General features: G+C 43.9%; 1 protein-coding gene across 1 annotated transcript; it reads right to left on the bottom strand.

Moving 5' to 3' along the window:
• Nucleotides 1–4,076: 4,076 nt before the first annotated feature.
• Nucleotides 4,077–13,740, bottom strand: LOC115185740 (basic helix-loop-helix transcription factor scleraxis-like). The gene is made up of 2 exons (XM_029745800.1): nucleotides 12,972–13,740; nucleotides 4,077–4,929 (listed from the first exon to the last, which is right to left on the bottom strand). The coding sequence occupies exons 1-2, from the start codon at nucleotides 13,557–13,559 to the stop codon at nucleotides 4,891–4,893; spliced, it is 627 nt and encodes a 208-aa protein (XP_029601660.1). The 5' UTR covers nucleotides 13,560–13,740; the 3' UTR covers nucleotides 4,077–4,890.
• Between the last annotated feature and the right edge of the window lie 6,258 nt (nucleotides 13,741–19,998).

Here is a 19,998-nt window from a genome sequence, read left to right as displayed (position 1 = left end):
TTCTTGTTCATTGTAAAGGGACACAGTTTACAAGATTCCTGTTCATTGTAAAGGGACTCAGTGTCCAATTTCAAGCATGACTGAGTGTACGCTGGCCTCAAGCATTGCTCAATTGGAGAGATAAAACTGTCCCATTCCCTGGGTTTGGAACTGCAAAGAACGTGCTTGAGATGTAAACACACCACCTCAAAAAGAGAGTGACGTTAACAGGAAGTGCTAACATTAGTTGGTTAGCTTAAGTTTAGGCATGTAAAACGACTACTTAGGGCAGGAGTGTCAAACTCATTCCATGGAGGGCCTAGTGTCTGTGGGTTTTTGTTTTTTCCTTTCAATTAAGACCTAGACAACCAGGTGAGGGGAGTTATTTGCTAATTAGTGATCGTAATTCATCATTCAAGTAACAGGGAGGAGCGAAAACCCACAGACACTCGGCCCTCCGACCGAGTTTGGGAAACCCTGGGTTAAGGTAAAGGTTAAGGTTAGGTAAAGGTTAGCTTAAGTTGAGATATTTGGCCAAAAGTGGCGCCCTAAGATGATATCTAACTCAGCACCTTTGGCTCCAAAAATAGGGTGGTTTACGACCCCCGTTCACACCAATCTGCCTCTTAGCAAGCGCTTATCACTATTTGATTGTGCCACTGGTCTTGTGCACCCGAGGAGGAGCCAATCGTAGTACGTTGTTGTTCCTCCCAGGAATAGGACTGTTGTCATGTCGGATTGATCGGAGGAACGTCATGTCTACTTCGGAGGGACGACTTGGAGCGTTCAAGTGCTTGGAAAGAGCTTCTCACCATTGACCATGAAATCGCGGCCATGTTTGTTGACATTTTCAGTGGTGCATGACATCAGAGTTCAGCATGTGGGAAAGATCGGGGTCCAGAGATAATACCAGAGTTTCTTAGTTGTAATTACGAGTTGGAGGGGTGTACACGTGCATTTTTTCCCAGTAGGATGGACTTATTTACGAGTTCCCAACATCATGTGAAAGCGGCATGTTTTAGACCTAAATAAACTCTCCTAATGACTCATTCACTGTCTCGATAGCGAGTCACAGAGACTAATCTTTACTCTTAGTCACTATAAAAATGTACTAATTGTTTGCGAATCGCACATCACTAATAAGCTATCAGTACTGAGTCAATTTAACTAGCCAAATTATTCAGGATGTACTAGTCACAGAATAGTTTTCATTGGCCGCCATTAAGAATACATACTATCAAAAATAAAATCTATAGCTGAAGATAATATTAACATGTTTAGACTGTTGTGGAAAGCCTTCGAGGTGAAGCTGGTTGAGAGAATGCCAAGAGTGTGCAAAGCTGTCATCAAGGCAAAGGGTGGCTACTTTGAAGAATCTCAAATATAAATATATTTTGATTTGTTGAAACAATTTTTGGTTACTACATCATTCCATATGTGTTGTTTTGATGTCTTCACTATTATTCTACAATGTAGAAAATAGGAGAAAAAAAAACTTGAATGAGCAGGTGTGTCCAAACTTATGACTGGTACTGTATATTAAATGTAATATTGGGATGCAAACTCAAATAGTAATTGTGTATCTGACATGGTACAGGTGTATTTGTTTTAAGCCCGTAACCATGTGTGTGAGGTGTATACTTTCAAAGTAGATTTTCTTAAGACTACCAAGAATCACTCTGTGTGGCCCTTGTTTGTATTATTGTGAGTAAGTACATCTATGCTTTCATTTGCTCATGTTCCTTGGAGATCCTTTGAATGGTAATGTTTTGTGATACTATCAACTCATTCTGTGGTATAAGCACATTCATAGTTTGATAACACCTAATGTCACTTTACTTAAGGTGTCTATGCACACTCTATAAGGGCATATGACATGGTTATGATGCCCATCTTTCCATTCACTGTGACAGAGAGGTTGGTAAATGATAACACCCTGCTATAACATCTGGTATGTAGACTCTTATGTAGTATGTAATAACAATGACATAAGTTGTCAGGCAGACTGTACAGTAGCAGTTGTAATTAATAGTTGACATAAGAACATACGTCAACAGTATGTTCAGTCATTTTTACTGTCTGTCACTCCAGCAGCATCACCGGTGGTCCTAATAACCCATTAATACTGTCTGTCACTACAGCAGCATCACTGCTGGTCCTAATAACCCATTAACAGTTTCTGTCACTCCAGCAGCATCACTGCTGGTCCTAATAACCCATTAACAGTTTCTGTCACTCCAGCAGCATCACTGCTGGTCCTAATAACCCATTAACACTGTCTGTCACTCCAGCAGCATCACCGGTGGTCCTAATAACCCATTAATACTGTCTGTCACTCCAGCAGCATCACCGGTGGTCCTAATAACCCATTAACAGTTTCTGTCACTCCAGCAGCATCACTGCTGGTCCGAATAACCCATTAATACTGTCTGTCACTCCAGCAGCATCACCGGTGGTCCTAATAATCCATTAACAGTGTCTGTCACTCCAGCAGCATCACTGCTGGTCCTAATAACCCATTAACACTGTCTGTCACTCCAGCAGCATCACCGGTGGTCCTAATAACCCATTAATACTGTCTGTCACTCCAGCAGCATCACCGGTGGTCCTAATAACCCATTAACAGTTTCTGTCACTCCAGCAGCATCACTGCTGGTCCGAATAACCCATTAACACTGTCTGTCACTCCAGCAGCATCACCGGTGGTCCTAATAACCCATTAACACTGTCTGTCACTCCAGCAGCATCACCGGTGGTCCTAATAACCCATTAACACTGTCTGTCACTCCAGCAGCATCACTGATGGTCCTAATAACCCATTAACAGCGTCTGTCACTCCAGCAGCATCCCTGCTGGTCCTAATAACCCATTAACACTGTCTGTCACTCCAGCAGCATCACTGCTGGTCCTAATAACCCATTAACACTGTCTGTCACTCCAGCAGCATCACTGCTAGTCCTAATAACCCATTAACACTGTCTGTCACTCCAGCAGCATCACTGCTGGTCCGAATAATCCATTAACAGTGTCTGTCACTCCAGCAGCATCACTGGTGGTCCTAATAACCCATTAACACTGTCTGTCACTCCAGCAGCATCACCGGTGGTCCTAATAACCCATTAATACGGTCTGTCACTACAGCAGCATCACTGGTGGTCCTAATAACCCATTAACACTGTCTGTCACTCCAGCAGCATCACTGGTGATCCTAATAACCCATTAACACTGTCTGTCACCGGTGGTCTAGTCTAGTTAGGGGTTCTTTCCACTAGTCCAGGGGCAGACAGATGATGACTGTTTGTTGTTTTTGGATGATAGATTAAGTAAAGAGAAGGGGAAAGATGTGGGTTATATGGTCTGATTAAACTGTCCACAGGTCACCGGGTTCCCATTGGGCAGAGAGAGTATCATCAACCCAAACCAGATGTCCTTATGGACTGTGTTTTCTTAGCTGATGTCACTGGTGATGATCTGAGAGGTTTGGTGTGGGGTCTGGGAATGGTGGGAGTGTTCCAGGAAGCTGCTCCACACAAGCAGTTCACTGTGATCCGAACACCACAGGTTATAACACGAAAAGGAGCATTAGCATAAAACATATTTTTATCGAACAATACATAAACAATAAATGTCTCAAAAATACATAAACAATACACAACATTGGTCCAGTATTCCAAATGTTCAATTATTTCTGAAAAGATCTTGATTATATTTCAGGAAGTGGACTGAAATCTGTCAAAGCTCTCAAACCACAGTATGTGTGTGTGAGTCTTTGGAGGGGTCGGACAAAAAGCACAAGACAAGGAGCAGTTGGACATCCATGTATATAGCACAATAAAGTGGACCCATTTTCTTCTTCAAACAGGGGCCACGGATGGCGGATAGAAAAGGAAGCAGCAAAGATGCAGGACAGAGGGCAATCTGAGTGAACCCTGCACACATTGTAAAGCCATCAGAACAGAGCCTGTGAGTCAGTAACGCTCCTGGGAAAAAGAAGGAAGAACGCAGGAGAAGAGGAGGAGAGACGGAGCGAGCACATGGAATTCCAAAGGTAAACGAGAGGACAGTCAGGGGACGGACAGGCAGACTTCCAGAGCTCTACCTGCAGATGTAATCTAGGATCTGATCCTCTGCTCTGCCAGTCACCATCACCACTGTCTGAGGCTGAGGGCTGTGCTTCTGCTTGTGCTTCTGAAAGCACTCTGTGACAACTGTTGATGTAAAAAAAAGAGCTTTATCAATCCATCTGATTGGTAATTGATGAAAGGGTGGGGGTTGTCGGGGTTTGCATGGTACTGAACTTCTGCTGATTCTTCCTAAAGGATTGCCTTTCTCCCATGATTCAGCCAGTACACTTCAGATCCATGAGCGTAATAGCACAATATGTTTAACATCAATAAAACGAAAATCCAGCACGTATTGATGAGAGTGAAGAGCATACAGTCCAGGGAGGGTTCTAGAGTTGCGTTATGTCATATTTGGGTGCTCTGAAGTCCGTGGAAGGTTCAGTAACGAGTCATTTGTGTTTCCAGAGCGCAAGTAGTGCACAATATAGGGAATAGAGTGCCATTTGGGCTGCAGCCGTTGAGAGAGCTGTCCTCCTCTGCCTGTTCATTATAATGTCCAGTAGTTTAAGGATAGATATGAACTAAATGGTCATGAGTCTATATATCATCCCATGTTACATGGACTTTTTGCTGCCACATCATCCCTTAACAGACATATCAAATCCTCCATGGTCTTAAATAAACCATTGTGCTTTCAATATATATATATATATATATATACAAATATTGTATTCTTATTAAGTACACAACTGTAAATACAACTTTCATTTGAAGAATAGGCTAATTGAACTGATCCTTCACAAAAGCGTTGGATATTTATCCTCTGGATGTTTCTGTCCTTCAGGCGTTATCTTCTTACAGTTGTTTTTCTGTCTCTGTCTTTGTTCTGGAAGAGAGAAAACATCATCAGACCTCCTGGTTTTCACCCATGCTGAAGATGACTCCCTATCCCCTTTATAGTGCACTATTTTTGACTATGGTCCATAGGACTCTGGTCAAAAGCAGTGCACTATATAGGGAATAGGGTGCCATTGGGACGCACATTAGATGCATGAACTGATGTAGCCCAGCTCTCCATTTCACCTTATTTTTCAGTCTGCAGTCACAATGACATCATTGTAATCTAGGCCTACAGAGTGAAAAATAAAGGGTTTGAATCAGAATGGGATGTTTAGCATTTGTCTGTTCTATCAAAACAGAGCACCCTTGATTTTCTCCTGTGGTTACTTCCTTGGGGTCCAGGTTGTCTGGCCAGGAAGCCAGCCCAGGGAACAGCAAGCAGAGCCTCATTTCCCTTCTCACCTCTCTGTGTTTTGTGACACACCTGGCTTGCATTACGTCCATTCGCTTTGGTGAGGAGGTTGTAAGTTATTGGAATGGCGTTGTTTCTTGAGTCAGAGCTCGGCCGTACCGTATGTGAGCTAAGCTGGAACTGGAGCTCCTAATCAAAACATGCTCCTGGAGTCAAATGGAGTCTAATCAGATTTCAAAACAAGCTCTGGTCAGTTTTCTTACTGATGCTTTTGGGGAAATCTTATGGGTACTGACAGAATGTTAATACACTGAACAAAAATATAAACGCAAGATCCAACAATTTCAAAGATTACAGTTCATATAAGGAAATTAGTCAATTTAAATAAATTCATTAGGACATAATCTAGGGATTTCACATGACTGGGAATACAGATATGCATCTGTTGATCACAGATACCGTTTAAAAAAAGGTTGGTGCATGGATCAGAAAACCAGTCAGTATCTGGTGTGACCACCATTTGCCTCATGCAGCGTGACACAACTCCTTTGCATAGAGTTGATCAGGCTGTTGATTGTGGCCTGTGGAATGTTTTCCCACTCCTCTTCAATGGTTGTGCGAAGTTGCTGGATATTAGTGGGAACTGGAACATGCTGTCGTACACATTGATCCAGAGCATCCCAAACATGCTCAATGGGTGACATGTCTGGTGAGTATGCAGGCCGTAGAAGAACTGGGACATGTTTAGCTTCCAGGAATTGTGTACAGATCCTTGCGACATGGGGCCATGCATTATCATGCTGAAACATGAGGTGATGGCTGTCATGAGGTGATGGCTGTCCCGGTACAGTTCAAACTGGGATTCGTCCATGAAGAGCACACTTCTCCAGCGTTCCAGTGGCCATCAAAGGTGAGTATTTGCCAACCGAAGTCGGTTGCGACGCCAAACTGCAGTCAGGTCAAGACCCTGGTGAGAACGATGAACATGCAGATGAGCTTCCCTGAGACAGTTTCTGACAGTTTGTGCAGAAATTCTTAGCTGTCCGAAGGCTGGTCTCAGACGATCCCGCATGTGAAGAAGCCGGATGTGGAGGTCCTGGGCTGGCGTTGTTACATGTGGTCTGCGGTTGTGAGGTCGGTTGGACGAACTGACAAATTTGGCTTATGGTAGAGAAATTAACATTACATTTTCATGGCAATAGCTCTGCCGGACATTCCTGCAGTCAGCATGCCAATTGCACGCTCCCTCAAAACTTGAGACATTTCTGGCATTGTATTGTGTGACAAAACTGCACATTTTAGTGGCCTTTAATTGTCCCCAGCACAAGGTGCACCTGTGTAATCATGCTGTTTGATCAGCTTCTTGATTTGCCATACCTGTCAGGTGGATGGACTATGTTGGCAAAGAAGAAATGCTCACTAACAGGAATGTAAACAAATTTGTGCACAAAATTTGAGAAAAAAACGTTTTTTGGGTGTATTGAACATTTCTGTGATCTTTTATTTCAGCTCATGAAACATGGAACCAACACTTTACATGTTGCGCTTATATTTCTGTTCAGAATAAAAGTTCCTGGGGGTGATTTATACACTAACACAATTCTGTATTGTGGTTCTGTGTAACTCAGTTGGTAGAGCATAGTGCTTGCAACACCAGGGTTGTGGGTTCAAATCCCACGGGGGTCCAGAATGAAAATGTATGCACTCACTTCTGTTAGTCGCTCTGGATAAGAGCATCTGCTAAATTCCTGTAATCTATTTCTGTTTTCTTTCGATGTGGACATCATTTGTTGAATAAATATTATTGTTATGTTAAGGTTAAGGAGGTTTCATCTGCATTAGTTATTAAATACGCCCTTCAAGGAGGCTTATCAATTATACACATTTCCCTTTTTTTGTTGAAACAGTAGCTTATCTAAAATATTGATTTACTAAGCATGGATTTTCCACGCTTTCTTTTTCACTTAATGAAATAGTTGTGTCCTGGCTATTCTGTCAAATAAATAAAATAAATGATTACACCTGGTCATTGTCCTGAATAGGACGGCACTACTACAACATGACTTTCTAGTTGGAAAAATTCATTCAAACAAATTCATCATGCTCAGTGTCATACATCTACATGTTTTATCTCTATTCAATTTCATTTATCTTTACAACAATCCTGTTGCTGATAATCTAATTACATTAATATAATGATTCATTTAAATACGCTCATTTATTTCATGTGCAATTTAGGACTGATTCCCGTTGGATTAGTCTTTACCTACTTCCATATGTCTGTCCATGATAAAATACCCAGTGAAGATCATTGGAATGCAATACAAGGGATGATGGGAATACAGTCGCAGGAGCAGCAGCACTGCACAGCACTCAACTCTGTACTGCGTCACAAATGGTACCCTATTTACTTTACGGTGCGAGGACCCATAGGGCTCTGGTCAGAAGTAGTGCACTATGGGAAAAGGGTGCCATTTAGAGTACATACTATTAGTACTGCTCACAGCAGAGAGGGAACGCAACAGTCAACAACAAGCTTCCTCTGAACACAAAACATTCACTTCAAGTTTTTTCGATTGGTAACACTTTATCATAACTTTCATGAATAAGGATGATTATTTAACGATTTAATTAACTATTCATAAATAAGTATTTCAATATTGGTAAAAATATATAATTATTTATAATGGCTTACTCAAACGTTTTTATAAAGTGTTACCAGCGCTTCTTATGAGTTTGCATTTAGTTTAATAGTCAATATCCAGTATCCATTTAACTAAAGGTACTGGGCTGGACCAATGCTGCTGTAATGTTTTGGACCCTTAGGGGAAGCCTGGTTTGTAATGGGAGTGTTCACTGCCAAGCATCATCACCAGATCTAATGGAGCCAAGATCCCTGGCATTCTAACCTTGATATGGAGACTATAGATTTACTGTGTTTTTCCACTTTCTAATTCTATAAATCTACAGCTAGAATATACGGTATTCATAAATGCTGGCTATGCTCTGTCCAAGACAAATGCACATTTGCCAAATGGAATAGAGAGTTTAGTATGAAGTTTGATAAAGTACACTCGATAGGCATGATATGGTTGAGGCATGAAGTCTCCTACACAGTAAGTCATAGCTATAGCTTAAGCATGTATGACTTTATTTTCATACATTTTCTGCCTCAGATGAGGGTAACAACATTGGTGAAAACCTTGAAGAGACAAGGATTTTTACTTTATACATACAGTGTTCTCTCTCTACAGTCTACGATAGCTCATCAGCCCACTCTGCAGGTCTTGAAATGTGTTGAAAAGACAAAACTGCACTCGTATTTCATACTGTATAGCTCACATATGCTTCATTTCATTATTTTCTTCTTTAGAAACAAAGAAACGAGTGGCGGCTGAGGGGTGTTTTTCTGGGAGTAATGAGCACTCGGTTTGCATCCCAAATGGCACCCTATTCCCTATGTAGTGCACTACTTTTGACCAGAGCCCTATGAATCCTGGTTCAAAGTAAAGCACTTTAAAGGAAATGGGGGTGCCATTTGGGACTGCCTTAATGGGAGAAAGGAGTGAGAGCAGTTATGGAGAGCAGTTTTGCTTTAAACATCACATCAAAGAGCTAAAAGAGCTAGCTCAATCTGGTTCAAATACCAGCAGCAGAATGAATGCAGGCTTCAGCACTGGATCAATCATGTAAAGGGCAATTATCTCATTAGCTGGTTTATTCTGTATGATTCTAACAATGTCCAATTACTTCCAGGATACATTTATTCTGGATTCATTATTGTGATATATGGTCAGAATATGTTTTCATATGTCTATGTTTCCAAAAGTCCAAATCCAATGACCAATTATACTGTTGTAAAATGTTTATAGTCACTGAGCTTTGAATTAAAACCATTCACAGCATTATAAATGCTGTGAATGGACTCTGGCACCCTGTTCCCTAAATAATGCACTACTGTTGACCAGAGCTCTATGGACTCTGGCACCCTGTTCCCTATATAATGCACTACTGTTGACCAGAGCGCTATGGACTCTGGCACCCTGTTCCCTATATAATGCACTACTGTTGACCAGAGCTCTATGGACTCTGGCACCCTGTTCCCTATATAATGCACTACTGTTGACCAGAGCACTATGGACTCTGGCACCCTGTTCCCTAAATAATGCACTACTGTTGACCAGAGCTCTATGGACTCTGGCATCCTGTTCCCTATATAATGCACTACTGTTGACCAGAGCACTATGGACTCTTGCACCCTGTTCCCTATATAATGCACTACTGTTGACCAGAGCTCTATGGACTCTGGCATCCTGTTCCCTATATAATGCACTACTGTTGACCAGAGCTCTATGGACTCTGGCACCCTGTTCCCTATATAATGCACTACTGTTGACCAGAGCACTATGGACTCTGGCACCCTGTTCCCTAAATAATGCACTACTGTTGACCAGAGCTCTATGGACTCTGGCATCCTGTTCCCTATATAATGCACTACTGTTGACCAGAGCACTATGGACTCTTGCACCCTGTTCCCTATATAATGCACTACTGTTGACCAGAGCACTATGGACTCTGGCACCCTGTTCTCTATATAATGCACTACTGTTGACCAGAGCTCTATGGACTCTGGCATCCTGTTCCCTATATAATGCACTACTGTTGACCAGAGCTCTATGGACTCTGGCATCCTGTTCCCTATATAATGCACTACTGTTGACCAGAGCTCTATGGACTCTGGCACCCTGTTCCCTATATAATGCACTACTGTTGACCAGAGCGCTATGGACTCTGGCACCCTGTTCCCTATATAATGCACTACTGTTGACCAGAGTGCTATGGACTCTGGCACCCTGTTCCCTATATAATGCACTACTGTTGACCAGAGCACTATGGACTCTTGCACCCTGTTCCCTATATAATGCACTACTGTTGACCAGAGCTCTATGGACTCTGGCATCCTGTTCCCTATATAATGCACTACTGTTGACCAGAGCTCTATGGACTCTGGCACCCTGTTCCCTATATAATGCACTACTGTTGACCAGAGCGCTATGGACTCTGGCACCCTGTTCCCTATATAATGCACTACTGTTGACCAGAGCTCTATGGACTCTGGCATCCTGTTCCCTATATAATGCACTACTGTTGACCAGAGCTCTATGGACTCTGGCATCCTGTTCCCTATATAATGCACTACTGTTGACCAGAGTGCTATGGACTCTGGCACCCTGTTCCCTATATAATGCACTACTGTTGACCAGAGCACTATAGACTCTGGCATCCTGTTCCCTATATAATGCACTACTGTTGACCAGAGCACTATGGACTCTGGCACCCTGTTCTCTATATAATGCACTACTGTTGACCAGAGCGCTATGGACTCTGGCATCCTGTTCCCTATATAATGCACTACTGTTGACCAGAGCTCTATGGACTCTGGCATCCTGTTCCCTATATAATGCACTACTGTTGACCAGAGCTCTATGGACTCTGGCATCCTGTTCCCTATATAATGCACTACTGTTGACCAGAGCTCTATGGACACTTGGCACCCTGTTCTCTATATAATGCAATACTGTTGACCAGAGCTCTATGGACTCTTGCATCCTGTTCCCTATATAATGCACTACTGTTGACCAGAGCTCTATGGACTCTGGCACCCTGTTCCCTATATAATGCACTACTGTTGACCAGAGCGCTATGGACTCTGGCACCCTGTTCCCTATATAATGCACTACTGTTGACCAGAGCTCTATGGACTCTGGCACCCTGTTCCCTATATAATGCACTACTGTTGACCAGAGCTCTATGGACTCTGGCACCCTGTTCCCTATATAATGCACTACTGTTGACCAGAGCACTATGGACTCTTGCACCCTGTTCCCTATATAATACACTACTGTTGACCAGAGCACTATGGACTCTGGCATCCTGTTCCCTATATAATGCACTACTGTTGACCAGAGCTCTATGGACACTTGGCACCCTGTTCTCTATATAATGCAATACCGCTGACCATAGGCAGTCGTGTAAAGTACTTAAGTACAAATACTTTAAAGTACTACTTAAGTCGTTTTTGGGAGTATCTCTACTTTTACTTTTACTTCACTACATTCCTAAAGAAAATAATGTACTTTTTACTCCATACATTTTACCTGACACCCAAAAGTACTCGTTACATTTTGAATGCTTAACAGGACAGGAAAATGGTCAAATTCACGCACTTATAAAGAGAACATCCCTGGTCCTCCCTACTGCCTCTGATCTGGCGGACTCACTAAACACAAATGCATCTTTTGTAAATAATGTCTGAGTATTGGAGTGTGCCGTTGGCTATCCATACATTTAAAAAACAAGAAAATGGTGCCATCTGTTTTGCTTAAAAGAAGGAATTTGAAATAATTTATATTTCTACTTTTACTTTTGATACTTAAGTATATTTAGAACCAAATAATGTTAGATTTTTACTCAGGTAGTATTTTACTGGGTGACTTTCTATTAAGGTACCTTTACCTTTACTCAAGTATCACAATTGGGTACTTTTCCACCACTGGGAATTGGGTTGCATTTGAGACATGGACTCAGAGTTGTAACGGCAAGGTGGTTAACAGCAGAACGAATGAGGAAGAGAACAGCCTCAGATTAAGACATGATGCACATCTACATCATTCACCCAGCACTGAGATTCACATGTCTCCAGCAGTCCTCAAGACAGTTTAAATACTATCTCCAGATTTGACTATTTTGGCTGACTGTATGCTTGTAGTAGTTATTTTGCCCAGGGTATTTGTGACTTGCCTGACTACTCATTCACATTGCTCCGGCCAAACACCACGCTTACTATCGTTTCTGCTCCAAGATGAACGTATGCAGTTGTCGACAGAGCAGCGTAACTAAATTCAGGATGAATCGTCAGGCAAATTTGTGAGTACTGCGTGGATGAATTCTTACGGAATTTTTGGAAAAAAGCGCCTGCTAAATGGAATATATTATGCAGGTCTAAAGTAATGACAGATGAGATTGTACTTCAGTGTTTCTGCTCTGACTGATCCCATCGACTCCACCAGTGGTAGGGAACAGAGGTGTAGATTTCACACTGCGGGGAGTCTGCCATGTCAACCATTCCCACATGGATTAGTTTAGATGGGCAACGGTCAGGTTAGGATGAAATTGGCTCCTTATTAATAGTTTTAACTACAGTATTACACTGATTTGAACAAAAAGGCAACATTGAAGAGGGTGAATATATCCAAGTGTTTCCCTAACTTTTTTCCGTAACCTACCTAATTAATTTATCATATTCTTGTGATCAAACTAATGATAGTTTGGTGACAGTTTGAACCAATATAGACTATCTATAGGGGACTATCCAAATAACGTGGGGCCAAAACCCAGCCTTTAGCCATGAGGAGTTTGGCCACAAGACTCAGCCCACAGTTATGAAATGCTCATTTTCTCAATGACAGATTTACCTGAAATAAGAACCCAGACCTAGCTCTAAAATAGTTTGTGTTTGGAAGTTGAAAGGCCACTTAAAGGGACTCCATGAACGCCTAGTTGAGTTATTTTTCTCTGGGAGGATTTCAACCAATAAGACCCTTGACCCTTAGCATCCAGACCATACCACTCTCCTGTCAGTCATACAGTAGCTCTGCCCCTCCAGTGGCACTCACCATTTTCCTCTGCTTGCTGAGGCAGAAAGTACAGATGTGTTTGGGCTGGTTCTCTGAGCCCCGGCCGGGCGATGGGCTGAGACTGTGGAGGGTGTGGTGGTGGAATGGGGGTGTGGAGGTGTGGCACGGCTGCCCATCCCCACACGCCTCGCCCACCAGCAGCACATTACCCAGGTGGGAGATGTAGCTGGACGCCAGCCGCAGAGTCTCGATCTTGGACAGCTTCCTGTCGGCTGGCTCGGTGGGGATGAGGGTCCTCAGAGCAGTGAAGGCCGTGTTCACACTGTTGGTGCGGTCCCTCTCTCGAGCGTTTGCCACGTTCCGCTGCCGCACCTCCACCACCGGGGCCCCTGCCACCATCGGGGGCCCCGCCAGCCTGCCGGCAACTCCGCATAACTTCCTCTTCCTGCTTCCCACCTTGATCTGAAACCCGTTGGAGCCGCCGTGGAGACGGAAGGAGGACTTCTGGGAGTCGGAGCCCGAGCTCTCGCTGCCGCCGTTCTCCTCCTCCTCGTCCTCTGACATCATGCTGATGTCGGAGAAGAGGAAGCAGCTTGGGGGAGCCGTACGCACCATCGTAAAAGACATCAGTCCAGATCTACAAGACAGGTGGGAGACTCCTCTCTCATATAGAGACCTGTAGAAAGACCAGATCCCCCCAGTACTGTAGATCCTCTACTTAATCCTTGGACATGAGGACAAAAGAGATCAAGACACTCAGATTAAATCACTCTTTGATATCTCTCTCTTTCTCGGCTTCTCTCACCTATCTCTCTCACCTCTCTCTCTCCTCTCTCTCTCTCTCTCTCTCCCCTTCTCTCTTCCTCTCTCTTTCTCTGTCTCACCTCTCTCTCTTTCTCTGTCTGTCTGTCTCTCTCACGGTGGACCCCTCCTTCACTCCTGACTGGCTGTTATATTGTGAGTGTCTGTTTTCTCTGAGTTCCCCTCAGTGTGATGTTAGCCTCCCTCTGCCTCTACACAGATACACGTCTGATTTCTGTCTGAGTGTCTCCGTATGGCTGTCCTTTATAGGCGGTGGGAGGGCCTGCTACTCTGCTCTACTCTACTCCCCCCTCTGCTCTATGTAGGCGGTGGGAGGGCCTGCTGCTCTGCTCTGCTCTACTCCCCCCTCTGCTCTATAGAAATCTCAGAGATAGAGTTAGACTCTCTCAGTGTCTGGGCTGGACTGGGGCTTTTCACTGGGAAGATGAAAAGAAACTTGGTCTGTATGATGATGAAAACAAATACATGTGATAGACAGTCACTGAATGCCGGATGGCAGGGTCCACTACTTTATGAGCTCTCTCTCTCTCTGTCTCTCTGTCTCTCTGTCTGTCTCTCTCTCTCTCTCTCTCTATTGGCATGGGAAAAATAGGTTTACATTGACAAAGCAAGTGAAATAGATAATTAAGAAAAGTGAACTAATCAATAAAAAATGAACAGTAAACATTACACTCACAAAAGTTCCAAAAGAATAAAGACATTTCAAATGTCATCTGGTATATATATACAGTGTTGTAATCATGTGCAAATAGTTAAAGTGCAAAAGGGAAAATAAATAAACATAAATATAGGTTGTATTTACAATGGTGTTTGTTCTTCACTGGTAGCTCTTTTCTTCTCTCTCACACTTTCTCTCTCTCTCTCTTTCGCTTTTTCTCTCTCTGCTTTCTTCTCGCTCTCTCTTCAATCCTTCTCCTCCACTTCACCATCTACACAGAAGCCTATTGATTTCATGTCAACTGTTTCACACCTCTCGTTCTCAAATAACACAACAGCACAGTTCTGGACTATTGTCTTCATCTCTCAGTGTTCTACGGTATGAGAAAGCACGGCCTTGACTGATCTGACTAGGGTGGCACTAACGTGAGGTTAGGGCAACACGAGACGGCTGTTGAAAGGTAATATCACAAATGTAGAATTTGTCAAGTTACACAATGTTTCAGTCAACCTTCATCTTTCTTATTTATTCATAATATTTATTCTGTGAAATTGACAGCGGAAAAGTAGCCAACAGTCAGCGCCATGGTTGATTAACAGGAAGTGCTAGAGGCAATAAAGTTGGGAGGAGGAAGTGGACGGACGGGAGAATACTGCAGCCAGGTGGACCTGACAGAATGCCTATGCTACTATTACATAGACATGCAGTAGCAGGATTTTCCCTCCGCTTTACATATCTCACAGGACCATGCGGGCAGCTCGACACAGTATTACTTTCACCGTCCTAATCAACTGCTTCAGGGGAGAAAACATTTTCTTTCTGAACAATAATCAGATATACTGCCAAATGGTCCTAGTTGCCAAGAAAATGTCGTCAACATAGGAAATAATATACTGCTTTCCATGGCAACATTTCTACATTGCAAAATATGGCCACATTTCAATTGCAAAGTGAAAATAGCAAAAAAAAGTGTACAACAGACACGGCTTCCTTTTCTTGCTACATCATCAGCTGACGTCCTTCTATGTGTTCTGTCCATTGGCATAACATCTCAACATGAATTCATTACCTAATATCCAGTGTCACTGATGAGGGACACATGTTTAAACATGTCACTGATTAGGGTTACATCTTTAAAAGTGTCACTGATGAGGGACACATCTTTAACATGTCACTGATGAGGAATACATCTTTAAAAGTGTCACTGATGAGGGAAACATCTTTAAAGGTGTCTCTGATGAGGGACACATCTTTAAACGTGTCACTGATGAGGGACACATCTTTAAAAGTGTCACTGATGAGGGACACATATTTAACATGTCACTGATGAGGGACACATCTTTAAACGTGTCACTGATGAGGGACACATCTTTAAACGTGTCACTGATGAGGGACACATCTTTAACCCTGTTACTGATGAGAAAAACATCTTTAAACCTGTCACTGATGAGGGACACATCTTTAAACCTGTCACTGATGAGGGACACATCTTTAAATGTGTCACTGATTAGGGATATATCTTTAACATGTCACTGATGAGGGACACATCTTAAACATGTCACTGATTAGGGATATATCTTTAACATGTCACTGATGAGGGACACATCTCTAAACATGTCTCTGATGAGGGACACATCTTTAAATGTGTCACTGATGAGGGACACATCTTTAAACATGTCACTGATGAGGGCCACATCTTTAAACATGTCACTGATGAGGGACACATCTTTAAACGTGTCACTGATGAGGGACAGATATTTAACCCTGTCACTGATGAGGGAAACATATTTAATGGTGTCACTGATGAGGGACACATCTTTAAATGTGTCACTGATGAGGGAAACATATTTAATGGTGTCACTGATGAGGGAAACAACTTTAAACATGTCACTGATGAGGGACACATCTTTAAACGTGTCACTGATGAGGGACACATCTTTAAACGCGTCACTGATGAGGGACACATCTTTAAACGCGTCACTGATGAGGGAAACAACTTTAATGGTGTCACTGATGAGGGACACATCTTTAAACGTGTCACTGATGAGGGTCACATCTTTAATGGTGTCACTGATGAGGGACACATCTTTAAACATGTCACTGATGAGGGCCACATCTTTAACCCTGTCACTGATGAGGGACACATCTTTAAACCTGTCACTGATGAGGGACACATCTTTAACGTGCCACTGATGAGGGACACATCTTTAACCCTGTCACTGATGGGGGAAACATATTGAATGGTGTCATTGATGAGGGAAACATCTTTAACCCTGTCACTGATGGGGGAAACATATTGAATGGTGTCATTGATGAGGGAAACATCTTTAAACATGTCACTAATGAGGGACACATCTTTAAATGTGTCACTGATGAGGGACACATCTTTAAACGTGTCACTGATGAGGGAAACAACTTTAATGGTGTCACTGATGAGGGACACATCTTTAAACATGTCACTGATGAGGGCCACATCTTTAACCCTGTCACTGATGAGGGACACATCTTTAAACATGTCACTGATGAGGGCCACATCTTTAACCCTGTCACTGATGAGGGACACATCTTTAAACCTGTCACTGATGAGGGACACATCTTTAACGTGCCACTGATGAGGGACACATCTTTAACCCTGTCACTGATGGGGGAAACATATTGAATGGTGTCATTGATGAGGGAAACATCTTTAACCCTGTCACTGATGGGGGAAACATATTGAATGGTGTCATTGATGAGGGAAACATCTTTAAACATGTCACTAATGAGGGACACATCTTTAAACGTGTCACTGATGAGGGAAACAACTTTAAACATGTCACTGATGAGGGACACATCTTTAAACGTGGCACTCATGAAGGAAACATATTTAATGGTGTCACTGATGAGGGACACATCTTTAATTGTTTCACTGATGAGGGCCACATATTTAACCCTGTCACTGATGAGGGACACATCTTTAAACGTGTCACTGATGAGGGAAACATATTTGATGGTGTCACTGATGAGGGAAACATCTTTAAACATGTCACTGATTAGGGCCACATCTTTAAACGTGTCACTGATGAGGGAAACATATTTAATGGTGTCACTGATGAGGGACACATCTTTAAATGTGTCACTGATGAGGGAAACATCTTTAACATGTCACTGATGATGGACACATCTTTAAACGTGTCACTGATGAGGGAAACATATTTAATGGTGTCACTGATGAGGGACATCTTTAATTGTTTCACTGATGAGGGCCACATATTTAACCCTGTAACTGATGAGGGAAACATATTTAATGGTGTCACTGATGAGGGACACATCTTTTAACGTGTCACTGATGAGGGAAACATCTTTAAACATATCACTGACGAGGGCCACATCTAGCCAGATAGTCTAACCAGTCTTAGAGCTGTACCATCTTATTGTCATTATTCTCTTTTGGACTCCCTCCTCAGTTCCAAAATATTATTAATGACGAAAACACCCTTCACCGCCTCCCTCCCTTCCCCTGGACTACCCAGCCTCCCCCCCTTCCCCTGGACTACCAAGTCTCCCTCCCTTCCCCTGGACTACCCAGCCTCCCACCCTTCCCCTGGACTACCCAGCCTCCCTCCCTTCCCCTGGACTACAAGTTTCCCTCCCTTCCCCTGGACTACCCAGCCTCCCTCCCTTCCCCTGGACTACCCAGCCTACCTCCCTTCCCCTGGACTACCCAGCCTCCCTCCCTTCCCCTGGACTACCCAGCCTCCCTCCCTTCCACTGGACTACCCAGCCTCCCTCCCTTCCCCTGGACTACCCAGCCTCCCTACCTTCCCCTGGACTACCCAGCCTCCCTCCCTTCCCCTGGACTACCAAGTCTCCCTCCCTTCCCCTGGACTACCCAGCCTCCCTCCCTTCCCCTGGACTACCCAGCCTCCCTCCCTTCCCCTGGACTACCCACTCTGCCTCCCTTCCCCTGGACTACCCAGCCTCTCTCCCTTCCCCTGGACTACCCAGCCTCCCTCCCTTCCCCTGGACTACCAAGTCTCCCTCCCTTCCCCTAGACTACCCAGCCTCCCTCCCTTCCCCTGGACTACCCAGCCTCCCTCCCTTCCCCTGGACTACCCAGCCTACCTCCCTTCCCCTGGACTACCCAGCCTCCCTCCCTTCCCCTGGACTACCCAGCCTCCCTCCCTTCCCCTGGACTACCCAGTCTCTCTCCCTTCCCCTGGACTACCCAGCCTCCCTCCCTTCCCCTGGACTACCCAGCCTCCCTCCCTTCCCCTGGACTACCAAGTCTCCCTCCCTTCCCCTGGACTACCCAGCCTCCCTCCCTTCCCCTGGACTACCCACTCTGCCTCCCTTCCCCTGGACTTCCCAGTCTCCCTCCCTTCCCCTGGACTACCCACTCCGCCTCCCTTCCCCTGGACTACCCAGCCTCCCTCCCTTCCCCTGGACTACCCAGTCTCCCTCCCTTCCCCTGGACTACCCACTCTGCCTCCCTTCCACCCTCAGTCCCAATCCTGCTGAACTCTTCTGGCATGGGTCAGGGACCTGTCAAAATTCGGAAACGGTTCTGGGAGCAGTACCGCAGACGGCTCGATTGGGCCATTAAGGCATCTGTCTGCTGTCCGGAGTGATGAGTGACGTGTGTGTGTGTGTGTGTGTGTGCCTGGAAGCTAGGATGTTGCTGGGGACAGTCCAGGAGCCCAGTCTGCCACACTCCACTCAACCGGTCTTGAAGTGATGCAGGCTCAACAGCTGAAAGAGAGAGAGAGAGAGAGAAAGAAAGAGAGAGAGAGAGAGAGAGAGAGAGGCTGAAAAAGTAGAATGAGTGAGAGAGAGACAGAGAGAGAGAGAGAGAGAGAGAGAGAGAAAGAGAGAGAGAGAATTGCTTCCTGCACAACTAAGGGAGATCACACAACTGGAAGACATCAAATTGACTTTGGGCTGTTAGTTGTTTTTACTTTCAGTTTTCCATTAATTTCCTCTTTTATGACAAAGTTTCTCACAGATACATTTTACATTTAATAAGTTCAAAAACAATATAATGAATGTATTTTTTATTCCTCAAGTTAATATCATTCAGAATATAAAAAATCAAAAACATACTGTGTCAGTTAACTGTGTGGGCTTATTTGTATCTGGTGAGTATACAGAATATACAGTATCTCCATTTCAAGGCTGCGAAAGACCCATTACAAAAGACGTCAAGATATTTGTATGGTTTTCTCCTAACTCTTAGAGGCTGATGTAGCATCACACACTGTAGGTGAGACGGTACCGGAGAGAATATCATGGGCGATGTCATCACTTGTGACTCGTTTCAGGAAACTAAGCGTATGTCAGATGAAGTGGTGGAGAAGTGATTTGGCAGCCTCACACTCTTCTCTCTCTCTTAGATGCTTACTGGTAATTGGGTTTTGTGGCCATGCCGTTTCTTCCAACATCCTGTTCTATTTTGTAATGAAGGATGAAGTCATTCTCCCCTTTAAATTCCATGCCGTAATCTCCAACGTCTTCAGATGCCAAGGAATTCTGATCCCTGGAGCTGCTGTGGAATGGAAAAGTGAACTGCTGATCTGACTGGGATGCAGCTAGGGACCTGCCACCGCC

The sequence above is a fragment of the Salmo trutta genome, chromosome 3 (genome assembly GCF_901001165.1).
Source record: "Salmo trutta chromosome 3, fSalTru1.1, whole genome shotgun sequence".
NCBI classification, from domain to species: Eukaryota; Metazoa; Chordata; class Actinopteri; order Salmoniformes; family Salmonidae; genus Salmo; species Salmo trutta.
Note: the sequence above shows the minus strand (reverse complement) of the source record. Positions and strands in the feature narration are given on the sequence as shown.